The sequence below is a fragment of the Mya arenaria genome, chromosome 4 (genome assembly GCF_026914265.1).
Source record: "Mya arenaria isolate MELC-2E11 chromosome 4, ASM2691426v1".
Taxonomy (NCBI): Eukaryota; Metazoa; Mollusca; class Bivalvia; order Myida; family Myidae; genus Mya; species Mya arenaria.
In genome coordinates, this window is record NC_069125.1 from 39,765,648 (window position 1) to 39,785,809 (window position 20,162).

The 20,162-nt window shown below is 40.1% G+C and overlaps 1 protein-coding gene across 1 annotated transcript; it reads left to right on the forward strand.

Annotated features, from left to right (window-relative positions):
* The first annotated feature begins 1,871 nt into the window (after positions 1-1,871).
* On the forward strand, positions 1,872-3,568 carry LOC128230795 (uncharacterized transmembrane protein DDB_G0289901-like). Its single transcript, XM_052943235.1, has 2 exons — positions 1,872-1,899; positions 2,424-3,568. The coding sequence occupies exons 1-2, from the start codon at positions 1,872-1,874 to the stop codon at positions 3,566-3,568; spliced, it is 1,173 nt and encodes a 390-aa protein (XP_052799195.1).
* The last annotated feature ends 16,594 nt before the right edge of the window (positions 3,569-20,162 follow it).

The window sequence follows — 20,162 nt, forward strand, 5'->3', positions numbered from 1 at the left end:
TTTGTTTTATAACCGGAGTTTGATAAGGTGATTAGTTTCATCAAACACTTCGACAAACCTGTTTCCAAAACAATGTTTTGACAGTGCTCCGTTCGACGGCCGTATCGTGAAAAGGTTTGTCGAGGTGTTATAAGAAACTAAACTCTCAATCAAGATTTGGTAAAAGAGCGAAGGCGGGGCTCCGTAAGTGGCATAGACTGCGCTATGTTTCATTTAAAATGGTAAAGAAAATGAAAAGTTATCATCGTTTTAAGTCTTCAATCAAAGCAAAATATTGCCTTCCGACGTAGCATTTTTGACGCAATTTATCACGTGGTATACACACACTGTGCATTGTGAGCTACTAAATGTTTTTGCATTGACTTTATACTCATCTAAGAGTACACCGCCATTTTATATTTCATGTACCGTCATTCATATCTTAAAATACTTTACTTTCATAAAATAGACAAATACGTGATATGAGTCAGTTGTTAATGTTCACGTTTACTGAACAGAACAGAAAATTTATTAAATTTTCTGTTCTGTTCACGTTTACACATCTCTCAACGCCACGCAATTGATTTCACTGATTTGAATAGTGACATACAACGCTGTCCTAATCATTGAGTGATTACCGCTGATTGAACTCATGATGTGTTTGCAAATCACTTAATTGCTGTTTTTAGAACATGTTAATCACAGAACTGCATTGTTAAATGACTTTGTTTTAGTCTGAAAGTTTCCTTTTTCTTTATTCAAGTTAAATTGTCTTTAAAGTCTGTCGATTCGGTAATGTATTAAGTTGTGCATTTTAAGGCTAGTTTTTAAAATACCAGAAAATGGACAAAACCAAACAGTTTTTGAATTAATTTATTCATATTTGTTGTGACAAGTTGTAAGATATCCTTTCAGAACTATTTTCAGGCTAAAGATAAACAATTTATAGCCAGATAATTCCTTAATTATCTCGGAAGAGGGCAACATGGAGTTTTTAGTCCACAAGCAGGGACGAGTTTCAGACTGCATAAGTTGGGTTTCTTTATCCCCAGTGGTCCTGTGCGGTTCTCATGGGGTAGAAACAGGTCCGCCCCTTGCACGTGGTGAGCCATGTCTTTTTCCAGACAGCGACCCAACCATTTAGCATTGCTTGAGTCTAAAATAATTTCAGGAGTCTCTTAATTCGGCTCGTCTTCTGTCTCTGTGTCTGAATCGCTTTGTTCAGCCACCTCCGTCGCTGCGGCCATCTTCTTCATGAGGCCTCTGACGTCATTCCGGAGCATTGCAATGTCTTCTCCGCGCATGTAAACATACTCGTAGAACATTGCTCGGACGCCCTCCGTCACCGACGCATGCAGCTGCAAGTTGTAGGTGGATCTTCGGTCGCCTGACTTCCGGGCGGCCTGCAAGCGACGGTGCATGTCGTTCAGACGCTTGTTGAGCAGATTCAACTGGGTGCAAGCCTTCCGGAACTTCATCATGGTGGTTCGGAGCTCGTGTTTCGTGTCTGTAAGTTCTTGTGACCTTGACATGGTCCCTCTGGAAGACCATTGTGGTTTCTTTATGCCGATTGTGACTGGCGATTGCACTTGAACTCTCGGAGCTGCCATTTTTAGATGCGAGTAAGTTTCAATTTCTTCCGTGAAGCAGGAAGGTATCAAAGAATTATGTTGGTTCTTTCTTTTATATTTCAAACACGTGTTTTGACATTTACCGTACAAATTAGTGATAACAATCAGTCATCGATGTTCACTTTGACACATTGCCCATTACAGCGCTGATCTGAATAGTGACAAACACACGGACAAACAACGCTGTCCTAATCATTGAGTAATTAACGCCGATTAAAATCATGATGTGTTTACAAACCACAAAATTGCTGTTTTCACAACATGCCAGACACCGAATTGCATTTGTATAGTTTGTTTAAATGCTGTTCTTTTTCCTTTTCTTTCAAGTATAAGTAATCTGGACGTTGGAATTTTAGCATTTGTCACTTAACGTATTTCAATTAAATAAACAAATTTACTTAGTGGCATGACTGCCATGATTATTTAACAGTAATTCTAATCAAGGCACTAAACCAACTGCACAGGTCGGTTGACAAAATGACGCTGAACTTTGTCAATAATGTTGCATGATTGCCTGACGAGTGAATACACTCGCATTCAATTCACCGCAGGGTGTAAATTTCTTAATCTGTAAAAATATGACCAAACACTATTGGTACGAAATGGTTATGGCACGAACTTTTCAATTATACGATAAAAGTTACAGAGACAAACAAGTACGAATACATTATTATTCTACTGGTACACATTTTCAAGCTGAATATCAAACTTAATGTATTACATTATTGTTTTCAATTATCTTCAATTGCTATAGAGACAACAATCACCATGTGAAAGTAACTCGCATAAATCATACGTCTATTTGATTTTTAGGAAGCGAATGTGGTGATTCGGGTGGCACCAACACGGGCGGGGATTCAAGCGGCACCAAAACGGGTGGGGATTTAGGTGGCACAAACACGGGTGGGGATTCAGGTGGCACAAACACGGGCGGGGATTCAGGTGGCACAAACACGGGAGGGGATTCAGAGTGTGTAGACAAAGGTGACGAAGGCGAAACGTATAAGGAGATATCGAACTACTATTGGACGATCGATGACATGTGTCAGGACACATACTATGGACAGGATAAGTGCTGTTTGTTTTGCAAAAATAGCAAAACGGATGGAAACGGAGATTCGGATGGCACCAACAATGGTGGAGATTCGGATGGCACCAACACGGGCGGGGATTCAGGTGGCACAAACACGGGTGGGGATTCAGGTGGCACAAACACGGGTGGGGATTCAGGTGGCACAAACACGGGTGGGGATTCAGGTGGCACAAACACGGGTGGGGATTCAGGTGGCACAAACACGGGCGGGGATTCAGGTGGCACAAACACGGGTGGGGATTCAGGTGGCACAAACACGGGCGGGGATTCAGGTGGCACAAACACGGGTGGGGATTCAGGTGGCACAAACACGGGTGGGGATTCAGGTGGCACAAACACGGGCGGGGATTCAGGTGGCACCAACACGGGCGGGGATTCAGGTGGCACAAACACGGGTGGGGATTCAGGTGGCACAAACACGGGTGGGGATTCAGGTGGCACAAACACGGGTGGGGATTCAGGTGGCACAAACACGGGCGGGGATTCAGGTGGCACAAACACGGGCGGGGATTCAGGTGGCACAAACACGGGTGGGGATTCAGGTGGCACAAACACGGGAGGGGATTCAGGTGGCACAAACACGGGCGGGGATTCAGGTGGCACAAACACGGGTGGGGATTCAAGCGGCACCAACACGGGCGGGGATTCAGGTGGCACAAACACGGGCGGGGATTCAGGTGGCACAAACACGGGCGGGGATTCAGGTGGCACAAACACGGAAGGGGATTCAGAGTGTGTAGACAAAGGTGACGAAGGCGAAACGTGTAATGAGATATCGAACTACTATTGGACGATCGATGACATGTGTCAGGACACATACCATGGACAGGACAAGTGCTGTATGTTTTGTAAAAATAGAAGGTAACGGGCGGTACAGGGATGGTTGTATAGAGAAAGGGTGATTTAGCTTCACTTTCACGGAGCTAGTCGACTAGCAGTCGAGTAGTGTAGCGAACAATATTTTAAAAAGGAAAAAAAAATGTCATAACTGCAGTGCACGAAATTCTTCTTTTGCTTAAAACTTTATTATTTCGTAATTCCCTATTAGTTGTGCTTTTGTTTATAATTTTACTGTCCAGCTAAAACAGATATGGATCAAAAAGGTTTTGTCTTGATATAATACATATTGTTTAACGTTTACCATTTCCAAAATCAGTATTGAACACCATGCTGTAATAAACATCAATAAATTAAACATATTGTACTTAATGTTCCTGGAAAGGCGAGCATAACGTTGCCGCCGTCTGTCCGTGTTTGAGTTAACTCAAATACTTATCAACGTGCAAAGCACCTGCTCCAACCACGAATGTTCATATCCGTAGGTCAAGGCCACACATGTATGGTTACATGACATTATAAATATATATATATATATATATATTCTTTAAAACTGGACGGTAAACTATCATAAATTGTCTTTTAAAATGTTCAATAGACATAATAGAAAATATTTGAAAATAATATATATCCGTGCCCGCTTCATAATAATGGAACTACTTGAAGGATTTTGATATAAATTGGCAATCGCCACAACTATTTGTATATAAGCGATATCGCAGTGTATATAAATACTCAAATTATTTGAAGGCTTTTGAAATAGTGTGGCAATCGCCACATTTATTCGTATATGAGCGGTATTGTAGTGTACACAATACTTAAATTACTTGAATGCTTTTGAAATAAAATGGCAATGGCCACAACTATTCGTATATGAGCGATATTGCAGTATAAATGGTCCAGTAATGATAATATCTGCCATGTGTTCCCGTTCCGGATAGAAATCCGACCCGAGGGCACCTGCGTTGCCAGGTAACGAGGCTTGCCGAGTTACCGGCCACACAGCGTGCCCGAGGATCGGATTTTTCTATGCTGAACGGACACACATGATCGATATTTTTTTCTAGCATACATAAATTGCATTTTTTTTATGGAGAAAATACATTAAAAAACCGCATTTTTGTACGTATCACCAAAAAGCGCGTGCGATGATGTTTACTGACGTCATGACGCGAAGTAATTTGTATTCGCTGCATACGTCAAGAAGGATATGTTTTGTTTTTTAAAGTGTATTTTTGTTAAGTTAATGTTAATGGAACTCATCTATTGAAATCTCATTACTATGGTTACATTAAGTGTTTAATAAAAGAAATTGAAAGTATTACGTCACAGCGCGTGACTCATCTGGCATGGGGGGATGCCAGATGGAGTTTTCCAGCACGGCTGAAATCACCGAAAATGCCTATCCGGTGTGCTAGAAGGAGTTTTCCAGCACGGCTGAATTCACCGGAAATGCCTAGAGCGTTAAATCCAGATTAAGGTCACTAAAACGTCTAAAGCCAGATTGTGTCAAGCTCCATATTTCTTTAGCGGCTAGAAGGATTTCAAAGCAGTATTACCTTCGGCTATACCAAGCTCTACCATAATGAACAATGCCCCTTTAAATCAACGTTCATTGACGTATTTATTTCAAAATAAAAGTATTCTTTCCTTGTTCCTGGGAGTATTTCGGAGAACATAACTACGTATATACGCACTTTCCATTGATGAGCTAGTTCATAACAATATACGTTAGATGTTAATTATACTTCCGTAAAGAGAAGACTAATATACCCTTAATTGCGATGCTCGACATAATAACACCATATCATAAGTACAACATATGAAAATGATGATGTTCGTGGTGGTGGTGGTGGTAGTGGGATTTGATGATGGTGATGATCATGATGATGATGATGATGATGATGATGTGAAACCACCATATTTAGTGCTGAGGTTTAAGAGGGGCGTCCAGTCAGCGGCCTTCAATACACACACACGGCCTTTACGGAAGTTGAACTGTACAATTACAGCCGTTAATTGATACCGCTGACAGCTCCCGTCATAATAATATTGTTAAAACTAAGTAACTGTTAATGTATTTAAACTTCGGACTCCACACATTTTGACCAGCCCAATTGCGTTCATACCCCGATAATGACATCAAGCCCGCAATTCATTCCTTAAATAATTGCTCTATACGTCGTTATGATTTCAACCGATTCCAATGTTAAATGGGTTAACCAGGCATTTTGGAATAGCTTAAATTTGGTGAATTAAATTAGTAGAACTCTTTGAGCTTTGGAACAACAATTAAGTAATTCTACAACGCATTACTAGTATTTGGAATTCAACGTACCGTAATAAAAAGTCAAGACATATCAACATATAAATGAAGTAGAATTTTTAAAATGCTGTGGCATAATTTTGCCCGATAACCTATGCATAACTGTTAGTATACTTCCTCTAAAAGCAAAGATAATAACACCTACGATAGAAACCTATGGCGGCTTTCTAAGATGGCCCATATTAAAAACTATCCATGTCCAGAATTGGGATCGTTTAGGATCGGTTTGCTCGTTTATTTCTTCATAGTATTGTGAAAAGTCGTAAGATTTCTTTCAGAAATATGTGTCAGCTATTGGCGAATTATCTATAGCCAGATAATGTTTTCATAACCTGAGATGACGGTAATCTTTTTTCTGTCCTCAGCCAGAGGAGATTTTCAGACTGTATCGGTTGTCGTGGTTTGTGACCAGTGTTCCTATTCGTCTCTAATTGGGTAGAAACAGGTCTGTCCATGCACGTGGTGAGCCATGCTTATATCAGACAGCGACCCGAACATACAGCATAGCATGACTCCTAAATTATTTAAGGATTCTCTTCTAAATGCTCGTCTTCTGTCTCAGTGTCTGAATCGCTTTGTCCAGCCACCTCCGTCGCTTCGACCATCGAATAAATTGAATTTTAATACTCTACGCGGACAAGCGTTTATTATTAACAGTTACTTAGTTTTAACAATATTATTATGACGGGAGCTGTCAGCAGTATCAATTAATTGTTGTAATTGTACAATTAAACTTCCGTAAATTTCGTGCATTAAATAGGGTGGTTTCTAGTCATACAATCGCTCATTTCTGATCATAAAAAACATCATCATCATCATAATCATCATCATCACCATCGTCATCATCATTATCATCATCATCATCATCATCATCATCATCATCATCATCATCATCATCATCATCACCACCACCACCACCACCACCACCACCACCATCATCATCATCATCATCATCATCATCATCATCATCATCCCCACCACCACCACCATCATCATCATCATCATCATCATCATCATCATCATCATCATCATCACCACCACCGCCATCATCTTTATCTTCATCTTCATCATCATCATCATCATCATCATCATCATCATCTATATCTTATGTGATACGACTGTTTTGGGACAAGGCATTTGTTTACTCTCAGTTTTGCATGTTTAGTGTTGGTTTTGCTTTATTTGTTACTTTATAGTATTGTGACAAATCGTAAGATTTCTTTCAGAAATATGTGTCAGCTATTGGCAAATCATCTATAGCCAGATAATGTTTTCATGACCTTAGATGACGGTAACCTTTTTTTCTGTCCTCAGCCAGAGGAGATTTTCAGACTGTATCCGTTGTCGTGGTTTGTGACCAGTGTTCCTGTTAGTCTCTAATTGGGTAGAAACACGTCTGTCCATACTCGTGGTGAACCATGCTTTTGTCAGACATTCTGAATTATTTAAGGATTCTCTTTTCACTGGTCGTCTTCTGTCTCTGAGTCGCTTTGTCCAGCCATCGCTGTCGCTTCGGCCATATTCTTCATAAGGACTCTGACGTCATTCTGGAGCATTGCAATGTTTTCCCCGCGCATGTACACATACTCGTAGAACATGGCTCGGACGCCCTCCGTCACCGACGCTTGCAACTGCAGGTTGTAGACAGATCTTCGGTCACCGGACTTTCGGGCGGCCTGCATGCGACATTGCATGTCGCTCAAACGCTTGTTGAGCAGATTCAGCTGGGTGCATGCTTTCCGGAACTTCATCATGGTGGTTCGGAGCTCGTGTTTCGTGTCTGTAAGTTCTTGTGACCTTGACTTGGTCTCTCTGGAAGTCGTCAGTGGTTTCTTTATGCCGTTGGTGACTGGCGGTTGTACTTGTACTCCCGGTGCTGCCATTTTCAGATGCGAGTAAGAAGTTTTCATTCCTTCCGTGTAGCGGGAATGTAATAAAGAATGATAGAGTTTATGTTAGAACCCTCATTTATATACAAACACGCTTTTTGACTTTTACCTTACGAATAAGTGATAACTATCAGTCGTCGATGTTCAGCTTGACACATCGCCCATTGTTGCGCTGATTTGAATAGTGACAAACACACGGACAAACAACGCTGTCCTAATCACTGAGTAATTAAAGCCGTTTAAAATCATGATGAGTTTGCATATCAATTAATTGCTGTTCTCACAACATGTCAGACACCGATTTGCAGTTTTATTGTATTTGTATTTGTATATGTTTTAATGCAGTTAGCTTTCCATTTCCTTAATGTATACGTGAACTGGTCTATGGATCTTTAGCATTTGTCACTTTACGTATCTCATTTAAGCAATTGAACTCATTTAGTGTAATGAAATCATAATAATATTTCTGAAAATGCGTACTAATATTAAGAAGGTCCTTCCCCAACACAATGAAACAAATCTAATTACAATGAGTTAAGCGCATGAAACAAACTTTGATTTTTAACTGATTAGTTCAATCTTTTAATGTTAATTGCATTTATAACAAAAAATAATTTAACCCTTGATCTCAAATTTTGGATGTTTATTTTCATATTCACTTAAATGCGTTTTGTCAAAATGTGCAGTTATGTGAATTGTTTTATGTGGCAATGGATACTCAACAACAATAAAGGATAGAGTCGTAATGTAGATATTGTGTGTATACCACGTGATAAATTACGTCATGTATGCTACGTCGGAAGGCACTATTTTGCTTAAAATAAAAATCAAAGATAACTTTTAGCTCACTACACCATTTAAAATGAAACAAAGGGCAGTCTATGCCGCTTAAAGAGCCCAATCTTTGTTTTATAACCGGAGTTTGGTAAGTTGATTAGTTTCATCAAACACTTCGACAAACCTGTTTCCAAAACAAAGTTTTGACAGTGCTCCGTTAGACGGCCGTATCGTGAAAAGGTTTGTCGAAGTGTTATAAGAAACTCAACTCTCAATCAAGATTTGGTAAAAGAGCGACGGCGGGGCTCCGTAAGCGGCATAGACTGCGCTATGTTTCATTTAAAATGGTAAAGAAAATGAAAAGTTATCATCGTTTTAAGTCTTCAATCGAAGCAAAATATTGCCTTCCGACGTAGCATTTATAACGCAATTTATCACGTGGTATACACTGTCACACACTGTGCATTGTGAGCTACTAAATGTTTTTGTATTGACTTTATACTCATCTAAGAGTACACCGCCATTTTATATTTCATAATATAACATTGAGTTGTGGAAAAAAATAGATTATGTTTCAAAAACCAACCTGTACTACTCACTGTCACTCTGCATGCATTTCAGAATACCTTAAACTGCTAGCGAGTGGCACGGTATGTTAAACCTCTGTATACGACCAAGCTCCTTGGTGTATTCAAAGCGGATGTTGGCGGCCTCGCATTGGAAGCAAACAAAGCGTCCATCTTGGTATTTTCAGTCGCTTAGTTTTTTGTTGTGTAAGGGCTGTGTTGCGGTGGGTTGTTTTAGAAACACTTCCAAAAATTTGTCAGAAAGCGTACGAAAATTCAGCAATGTTTAAGTCCTAGATCATATCAGAATAATTTTATTATTGCTCGTTTTCTGTCTCTGTGTCTTAACCGCTTTGTCCAGCCACGGCCGTTGCTTCCACAATGTTATTCATGAGGACTCTGACGTCATTCCGGAGCATTTAATGTCTTCTCCGCGCATGTACATATGCTCGTAGAACATTGTTCGACCCCCTCCGTTAGCTATGCTTACATAAGGACTTATGAGCGGCCTCAAGCAATGGTGCATGTCACTCAATGCTATATCAGCAGGTTTAAGTGTGCGCTTGTTTTTTATAAACTCATTATAGTGGGTCTTTGGTCGTGTTGGCTGATTTTTGTGGCCTTGACATTTGCTATCTTCAGGAAAAAAAATGTTTTCGATGATGATAACTATGAATCGGTGCTGCCAATGTCAGTAACGAGTAAGTTTCCATGTATTCTGCTGTGTAGCAGGAATGTATCAAAAAATGACATTGGTTGTTTGTGGTACCGTCATTCATATCTTAATATACTTTACTTTCATAAAATAGACAAATACGTGATATGAGTCAGTTGTTAATGTTCACGTTTACACATCTCTCAACGCCACGCAATTGATTTGACTGATTTGAATACTGACATACAACGCTGTCCTAATCATTGAGTGATTACCGCTGACTGAACTCATGATGTGTTTGCAAATCACTTAATTGCTGTTTTCAGAACATGTTAATCACAGAATTGCATTGTTAAATGACTTTGTTTTAGTCTGAATGTTTCCTTTTTCTTTATTCAAGTTAAATTGTCTTTAAAGTCTGTCGATTCGGTAATGTATTAAGTTGTGCATTTCAAGGCTAGTTTTTAAAATACTAGAAAATGGACAAAACATAACAGTTTTTGAATTAATTTATTCATATTTGTTGTGACAAGTTGTAAGATATCCTTTCAGAACTATTTTCAGGCTAAAGATAAACAATTTATAGCCAGATAATTCCTTAATTATCTCGGAAGAGGGCAACATGGAGTTTTTAGTCCACAAGCAGGGACGAGTTTCAGACTGCATAAGTTTGGGTTTTTTTATCCCCAGTGGTCCTGTGCGGATCTCATGGAGTAGAAACAGGTCCGCCCCTTGCACATGGCGAGCCATGTCTTTTTCCAGACAGCGACCAAACCATTTAGCATTGCTTGAGTCTTAAATAATTTCAGGAGTCTCTTAATTCGGGTCGTCTTCTGTCTCTGAGTCTGAATCGCTTTGTTCAGCCACCTTCGTCGCTTCGGCCATCTTCTTCGTGAGGACTCTGACGTCATTCCGGAGCATTGCAATGTCTTCTCCGCGCATGTAAACATACTCGTAGAACATTGCTCGGACGCCCTCCGTCACCGACGCCTGCAGCTGCAAGTTGTAGATTGATCTTCGGTCGCCTGACTTCCGGGCGGCCTGCAAGCGACGGTGCATGTCGCTCAAACGCTTGTTGAGCAGATTCAACTGGGTGCAAGCCTTCCGGAACTTCATCATGGTGGTTCGGAGCTCGTGTTTCGTGTCTGTAAGTTATTGTGACCTTGACATGGTCCCTCTGGAAGACCATTGTGGTTTCTTTATGCCGATGGTGACTGGCGATTGCACTTGAACTCTCGGAGCTGCCATTTTCAGATGCGAGTAAGTTTCAATTTCTTCCGTGAAGCAGGAAGGTATCAAGGAATGATGTTGGATATGTTAGTTCTTTCATTTATATTTCACACACGTTTTTTGACATTTACCGTACAAATTAGTGATAACAATCAGTCATCGATGTTCACTTTGACACATCGCCCATTGCAGCGCTGATCTGAATAGTGACAAACACACGGACAAACAATGCTGTCCTAATCATTGAGTAATAAACGCCGATTGAAATCAGGATGTGTTTACAAATCACTTAATTGCTGTTTTCACAACATGCCAGACATCGAATTGCATTTGTAAAGTTTGTTTTAATGCTGTTCTTTTTCCCTTTTCTTTAAAGCATAAGTAATCTGGAGTTGGAATTTTAGCATTTGTCACTTTACGTATTTCAATTAAATAAACAAATTTACTTCGTGGCGTGACTGCCATGATTATTTAACAGTAATTCTAATCAAGGCACTAAACCTTCTGCACAGGTCGGTTGACAAAATGACGCTGAACTTTGTCAATACTGTTGCATTATTGCCTGACGGTTGAATACACTCGCATTTAACTCACCGCACGGTGTAAATTTCTTAATCTGTACGAAATGACCAAACAATATTGGCACGAACTGTTCAATTATATGATAAAAGTGACAGTGACAAACAAGTACGAACCCATAATTATTCTACTTGTACCTATTTTCAAGCTCAGTATATCAAACTCAATGTATTGCATGTATATTATTGTGTTCAATTATCTTCAATTGGTATAAATGTTGACATTGTTAATATTCACATGTGTAGTTTTATTCGTCCCTGGGGCGAATCTCTTTTATCAGCGACGGAGTCAGACAGTTGTCAAAATGTAAACATTTCTTATGCAAAAATGAGGTAAATACCCACTAAGATGCGATAGGATAAATACAGTAACACACTCAACGTTTCAAATGCCACATGATTTCTGAAAATGCGTATTAAAACGGAGTTGTTCCGTCCCCAATAAAATGAAACAGATCTTATAACAGTGAATGACACGCTCTATCACATGAAACTATTTTGTCAGTGACAATAAATATCAAGCGCTACGATTGTTTTGGGACAAGATAATCGGTGTGTCTTAAGTTTTGCATAATCAGTGTTGGTTTGCTCGTTTATTTGGTCCTTCATTCATAGTTTTGTGACATATTGTGAGAGATCTCTCAGAAATATGTGTCGGCTATTGGCAAAAATATCAAAAGCCAGATAGTTTCTTCATAACCTGAGGTGATGGTAACCGTCGTTTCCGGTCCACAACCAGGACGTTTTTCAGACTGTATATTAGGTGTCCCTTTCGTGACCCAATGCTCCTGCTCGGCTCTCATGTGGTAGAAACAGGTCCGCCCCTTGCACGTGGTGAGCCATGTTTTTGCCAGACAGCGACCCGACCATACAGAATTGCTTTGATTTTTTACTGATTTGTTTAACTTAGTTCAATATTTTAATGTTAATTGCATTGGAAGCAAACAAAGCGTCCATCTTTGTATTTTTTGTCGCTTAGTTTTTTGTCGTGCAAGGGCTGTGTTGCGGTGGGTTGTTTTAGAAACACTTCCAAACTCTTCCAAAAATTTGTCAGAAAGCGCACGAAAATTCAGCAATGTTTAAGTCCTAGATCATTTCAGAATAATTTTATTATTGCTCGTTTTCTGTCTCTGTGTCTTAACCGCTTTGTCCAGCCACGGCCGTTGCTTCCACCATGTTATTCATGAGGACTCTGACGTCATTCCGGAGCATTTAATGTCTTCTCCGCGCATGTACATATACTCGTCGAACATGGTTCGACCCCCTCCGTTAGCGATGCTTACATAAGGACTTATGAGCGGCCTCAAGCGATGGTGCATGTCACTCAATGCCTATATCAGCAGGTTTAAGTGTGCGCTTGTTTTTATAAACTCATTATAGTATGTCTTTGGTCGTGTTCGCTGGTTTTTGTGGCCTTGACATTGGCTATCTTCAGGAAAAAAAAGATTTCTTTTCGATAATGAAAACTATGAATCGGTGCTGCCAATGTCAGTAACGAGTAAGTTTCCATGTATTCTGCTGTGTAGCAGGAATGTATCAAAGAATGACATTGGTTGTTTGTGGTACCGTCATTCATATCTTAATATACTTTACTTTCATAAAATAGACAAATACGTGATATGAGTCAGTTGTTAATGTTCACGTTTACACATCTCTCAACGCCACGCAATTGATTTGACTGATTTGAATACTGACATACAACGCTGTCCTTATCATTGAGTGATTACCGCTGACTGAACTCATGATGTGTTTGCAAATCACTTAATTGCTGTTTTCAGAACATGTTAATCACAGAATGGCATTGTTAAATGACTTTGTTTTAGTCTGAATGTTTCCTTTTTCTTTATTCAAGTTAAATTGTCTTTAAAGTCTGTCGATTCGGTAATGTATTAAGTTGTGCATTTTAAGGCTAGTTTTTAAAATACTAGAAAATGGACAAAACATAACAGTTTTTGAATTAATTTATTCATATTTGTTGTGACAAGTTGTAAGATATCCTTTCAGAACTATTTTCAGGCTAAAGATAAACAATTTATAGCCAGATAATTCCTATATATCTCGGAAGAGGGCAACATGGAGTTTTTAGTCCACAAGCAGGGACGATTTTCAGACTGCATAAGTTGGGGTTTTTTTATCCCCAGTGGTCCTGTGCGGTTCTCATGGGGTAGAAACAGGTCCGCCCCTTGCACGTTGTGAGCCATGTCTTTTTTACATACAGCGACCCAACCATTTAGCATTGTTTGAGTCCTAAATAATTTCATGAGTCTCTTAATTCGGGTCGTCTTCTGTCTCTGATTCTGAATCGCTTTGTTCAGCCACCTTCGTCGCTTCGGCCATCTTCTTCATGAGGACTCTGACGTCATTCCGGAGCATTGCCAGACAGCGACCCGACCATACAGAATTGCTTTGATTTTTTACTGATTTGTTTAACTTAGTTCAATATTTTAATGTTAATTGCATTGGAAGCAAACAAAGCGTCCATCTTGGTATTTTCAGTCGCTTAGTTTTTTGTCGTGCAGGGCTGTGTTGCGGTGGGTTGTTTTAGAAACACTTCCAAACTCTTCCAAAAATTTGTCAGAAAGCGCACGAAAATTCAGCAATGTTTAAGTCATAGATCATTTCAGAATAATTTTATTATTGCTCGTTTTCTGTCTCTGTGTCTTAACCGCTTTGTCCAGCCACGGCCGTTGCTTCCACCATGTTATTCATGAGGACTCTGACGTCATTCCGGAGCATTTAATGTCTTCTCCGCGCATGTACATATACTCGTCGAATATGGTTCGACGCCCTCCGTCACCGACGCCTGCAGCTGCAAGTCGTAGGTTGATATTTGGTCGCCTGATTTCCGGGCGGCCTTCAAGCGACGGTGCATGTCGCTCAAACGCTTGTTGCGTTATGCGTTTATTTGCGGTGAGTTGTAATTAACAAACATTCCAAACCCGTTCAATATATTAACATAAAACGTTTTTACACATGCTTCCAGCGAAAATACGGACATATGTAATAAGATACACAAAAGACGAGAGTTGCCCTTCGCTTTTGGGTCATTTGGTTCTATCTTAGTCATGTCACTCTTTTAACAGCTTTTTATATTGAATGGTGTATCTGTAAAAGAAGTACGTTGAATGCAACGGCATATGTTGTTGGATTTCGTTGTGTGAAAGATTTTACCAACAGTGCTTAACAAATTTACAAAGGGCTATGTTTACCGAAAATATGATAGATGCAAATTATTTTTTCGCCTTTTTTTCTCCATCAGTACTGTACATGTTGATTACTTGGCCTCTTCGCTCGTATATTGGTAGCACGTATGAAACTACTCGTATAACAAACTGTTTTCCACTTTTTTTATTTCAAACAAACAACAGTTAACAAATTAATGAATATGTAACAATATCAGTAATAAATAATGAACACGTATTTTGGCATTGTCACATTTACAAGATGTGTCTTTCGAACAAACCCGTTTGGAGTTTATCTCTGTATATACTGCACGTGGAAGATATATAGATCCGCCATATAGCTAGTATTGCTATGTATAAAAGTCTGAGATGTAGCGCCCTCTGTCCGCGTGTTCGCCCAATCTGTCCTTTCCAATACACACATCCTTCCCGCGCCACCACTTGTTGACGTCATCGTATGTCGTCATTTGTCGCGTGTCGTCATGGAACATGGCGCACAAGCGACACCAAAAATATGTGTTGACAAATTCCCCGGTTCCCTTCCACCGGAAGTACTCGTTGTAAGCATTGTCGTTTGCATCTAGTTGGTGAAGGTAGTCTGCGAGTGTTCGCGCGCTCGGGTACTCATCCACGTGAATAAACGAGTAATGTGGGGCGGCGCGCCGGTAGTCCTCGGGAGCCGCGCCCATCACGATAGGGATGACGTCATGTCTGCAAAGAGAACATTGGGCCATTAAAATCAAGCCCACGTGAGGCCGTTTTATAATTTGTATTAGGCTCAACGATAATAGTCTTCGAAACTGAATGCTTGAAAACCTGCAAAAAACGACTCATGTAATAGCTGTCTCACAGTGGCTAAAAGTGTGAATGGAAATTGTGTTTGAATGATTGAAGGTAAATCGAGGGCTCTCAGTGACAATAAATATCAAGCGCTACGATTGTTTTGGGACAAGATAATCGGTGTGTCTTAAGTTTTGCATACTCAGTGTTGCGGTTCTCATGGAGTAGAAACAGGTCCGCCCCTTGCACATGGCGAGCCATGTCTTTTTCCAGACAGCGACCAAACCATTTAGCATTGCTTGAGTCTTAAATAATTTCAGGAGTCTCTTAATTCGGGTCGTCTTCTGTCTCTGAGTCTGAATCGCTTTGTTCAGCCACCTTCGTCGCTTCGGCCATCTTCTTCGTGAGGACTCTGACATCATTCCGGAGCATTGCAATGTCTTCTCCGCGCATGTAAACATACTCGTAGAACATTGCTCGGACGCCCTCCGTCACCGACGCCTGCAGCTGCAAGTTGTAGATTGATCTTCGGTCGCCTGACTTCCGGGCGGCCTGCAAGCGACGGTGCATGTCGCTCAAACGCTTGTTGAGCAGATTCAACTGGGTGCAAGCCTTCCGGAACTTCATCATGGTGGTTCGGAGCTCGTGTTTCGTGTCTGTAAGTTCTTGTGACCTTGACATGGTCCCTCTGGAAGACCATTGTGGATTCTTTATGCCGATGGTGACTGGCGATTGCACTTGAACTCTCGGAGCTGCCATTTTCAGATGCGAGTAAGTTTCAATTTCTTCCGTGAAGCAGGAAGGTATCAAGGAATGATGTTGGATATGTTAGTTCTTTCATTAATATTTCACACACGTTTTTTGACATTTACCGTACAAATTAGTGATAACAATCAGTCATCGATGTTCACTTTGACACATCGCCCATTGCAGCGCTGATCTGAATAGTGACAAACACACGGACAAACAATGCTGTCCTAATCATTGAGTAATAAACGCCGATTGAAATCAGGATGTGTTTACAAATCACTTAATTGCTGTTTTCACAACATGCCAGACATCGAATTGCATTTGTAAAGTTTGTTTTAATGCTGTTCTTTTTCCCTTTTCTTTAAAGCATAAGTAATCTGGAGTTGGAATTTTAGCATTTGTCACTATACGTATTTCAATTAAATAAACAAATTTACTTCGTGGCGTGACTGCCATGATTATTTAACAGTAATTCTAATCAAGGCACTAAACCTTCTGCACAGGTCGGTTGACAAAATGACGCTGAACTTTGTCAATACTGTTGCATTATTGCCTGACGGTTGAATACACTCGCATTTAACTCACCGCACGGTGTAAATTTCTTAATCAGTCAGTGACAATAAATATCAAGCGCTACGATTGTTTTGGGACAAGATAATCGGTGTGTCTTAAGTTTTGCATAATCAGTGTTGGTTTGCTCGTTTATTTGGTCCTTCATTCATAGTTTTGTGACATATTGTGAGAGATCTCTCAGAAATATGTGTCGGCTATTGGCAAAAATATCAAAAGCCAGATAGTTTCTTCATAACCTGAGGTGATGGTAACCGTCGTTTCCGGTCCACAACCAGGACGTTTTTCAGACTGTATATTAGGTGTCCCTTTCGTGACCCAATGCTCCTGCTCGGCTCTCATGTAGTAGAAACAGGTCCGCCCCTTGCACGTGGTGAGCCATGTTTTTGCCAGACAGCGACCCGACCATTCAGAATTGCTTTGATTTTTAACTGATTTGTTTAACTTAGTTCAATATTTCAATGTTAATTGCATCGGAAGCAAACAAAGCGTCCATCTTGGTAATTTCAGTCGCTTAGTTTTTTTGTTGTGTAAGGGCTGTGTTGCGGTGGGTTGTTTTAGAAACACTTCCAAACTCTTCCAAAATTTGTCAGAAAGCGCACGAAAATTCAGCAATGTTTAAGTCCTAGATCATTTCAGAATAATTTTATTATTGCTCGTTTTCTGTCTGTCTCTGTGTCTTAACCGCTTTGTCCAGCCACGGCCGTTGCTTCCACCATGTTATTCATGAGGACTCTGACGTCATTCCGGAGCATTTAATGTCTTCTCCGCGCATGTACATATACTCGTCGCACATGGTTCGACCCCCTCCGTTAGCGATGCTTACATAAGGACTTATGAGCGGCCTCAAGCGATGGTGCATGTCACTCAATGCCTATATCAGCAGGTTTAAGTGTGCGCTTGTTTTTTATAAACTCATTATAGTGGGTCTTTGGTCGTGTTGGCTGGTTTTTGTGGCCTTGACATTGGCTATCTTCAGGAAAAAAAAGATTCGTTTTCGATGATGAAAACTATGAATCGGTGCTGCCAATGTCAGTAACGAGTAAGTTTCCATGTATTCAGTGTAGCAGGAATATATCAAAGAATGACATTGGTTGTTTGTGGTACCGTCATTCATATTTTAATATACTTTACTTTCACAAAATAGACAAATACGTGATATGAGTTAGTTGTTAATGTTCACGTTTACACATCTCTCAACGCCACGCAATTGATTTGACTGATTTGAATAGTGTCATACAACGCTGTCCTAATCATTGAGTGATTACCGCTGATTGAACTCATGATGTGTTTGCAAATCACTTAATTGCTGTTTTCAGAACATGTTAATCACAGAATTGCATTGTTAAATGACTTTGTTTTAGTCTGAATGTTTCCTTTTTCTTTATTCAAGTTAAATTGTCTTTAAAGTCTGTCGATTCGGTAATGTATTAAGTTGTGCATTTCAAGGCTAGTTTTTAAAATACCAGAAAATGGACAAAACCAAACAGTTTTTGAATTAATTTATTCATATTTGTTGTGACAAGTTGTGAGATATCCTATCAGAACTATTTTCAGGCTAAAGATAAACAATTTATAGCCAGATAATTCCTTAATTATCTCGGAAGAGGGCAACATGGAGTTTTTATTCCACAAGCAGGGAGATTTTCAAACTGCATAAGTTTGTTTTTTTATCCCCAGTGGTCCTGTGCGGTTCTCATGGGGTAGAAACAGGTCCGCCCCTTGCACGTGGTGAGCCATGTCTTTTTCCAGACAGCGACCAAACCATTTAGCATTGCTTGAGTCTTAAATAATTTCAGGAGTCTCTTAATTCGGGTCGTCTTCTGTCTCTGAGTCTGAATCGCTTTGTTCAGCCACCTCCGTCGCTTCGGCCATATTCTTCATGAGGACTCTGACATCATTCCGGAGCATTGCAATGTCTTCTCCGCGCATGTAAACATACTCGTAGAACATTGCTCGGACGCCCTCAGTCACCGACGCCTGCAGCTGCAAGTTGTAGGTTGATCTTCGGTCGCCTGACTTCCGGGCGGCCTGCAAGCGACGGTGCATGTCGCTCAAACGCTTGTTGAGCAGATTCAACTGGGTGCAAGCCTTCCGGAACTTCATCATGGTGGTTCGGAGCTCGTGTTTCGTGTCTGTAAGTTCTTGTGACCTTGACATGGTCCCTCTGGAAGACCATTGTGGTTTCTTTATGCCGATGGTGACTGGCAATTGCACTTGAACTCTCGGAGCAGCCATTTTCAGATGCGAGTAAGTTTCAATTTCTTCCGTGAAGCAGGAAGGTATCAAGGAATGATGTTGGATATGTTGGTTCTTTCATTTATATTTCACACACGTTTTTTGACATTTACCGTACAAATTAGTGATAACAATCAGTCATCGATGTTCACTTTGACACATCGCCCATTGCAGCGCTGATCTGAATAGTGACAAACACACGGACAAACAATGCTGTCCTAATCATTGAGTAATTAACGCCGATTGAAATCATGATGTGTTTTCAAATCACTTAATTGCTGTTTTCACATGTCAGACATCGAATTGCATTTGCAAAGTTTGTTTTAATGCTGTTCTTTTTCCCTTTTCTTTAAAGTATAAGTAATCTGGACGTTGAATTTTTAGCATTTGTCACCTTACGTATTTCAATTAAATAAACAAATTTACTTAGTGGCGTGACTGCCATGATTATTTAACAGTAATTCTAAGCAAGGCACTAAACCAGCTGCACAGGTCGGTTGACAAAATGACGCTGAACTTTGTCAATAATGTTGCATGATTGCCTGACGAGTGAATACACTCGCATTCAATTCACTGCACGGTGTAAATTTCTTAATCTGTAAAAATATGACCAAACACTATTGGTACGAAATGGTTATGGCACGAACTTTTCAATTATACGATAAAAGTTACAGGGACAAACAAGTACGAATACATTATTATTCTACTGGTACACATTTTCAAGCTCAATATCAAACTCAATGTATTACATTATTGTTTTCAATTATCATCAATTGCTATAAACATGTTCACAATGTTAATTTTCGCATGTGTAGTTTTATTCGACCCTCAAGGGCGAAACTTTTATCAGCGAAAGAATCAGGCGGTTGTCAAAATGTAAACACCGCTTATGCAAAATTGTGGTAAATACCAACTAAGTTGTGATAGGATAAATACAGTAACACACTCAACGTTTCAACTGCCACATGATTTCTGAAAATGCGTATTAGAATTGAGTTGTTCCGTCCCCAATAAATTGAAACTGATATTATAACAATAAGTGACACGCTCTAGCGCATTAAACTATGTGTTATGTTTGCCT

What these genes read in the sequence shown, in the direction of transcription:
- LOC128230795 (XM_052943235.1), top strand. Translation starts at nt 1,872, where the DNA reads ATGCCAGACACCGAATTGCATTTGTATA. An exon ending in CACCGAATTGCATTTGTATA is followed by an intron (nt 1,900 to 2,423) that starts GTTTGTTTAAAT and finishes TTTGATTTTTAG; the next exon opens with GAAGCGAATGTGGTGATTCG.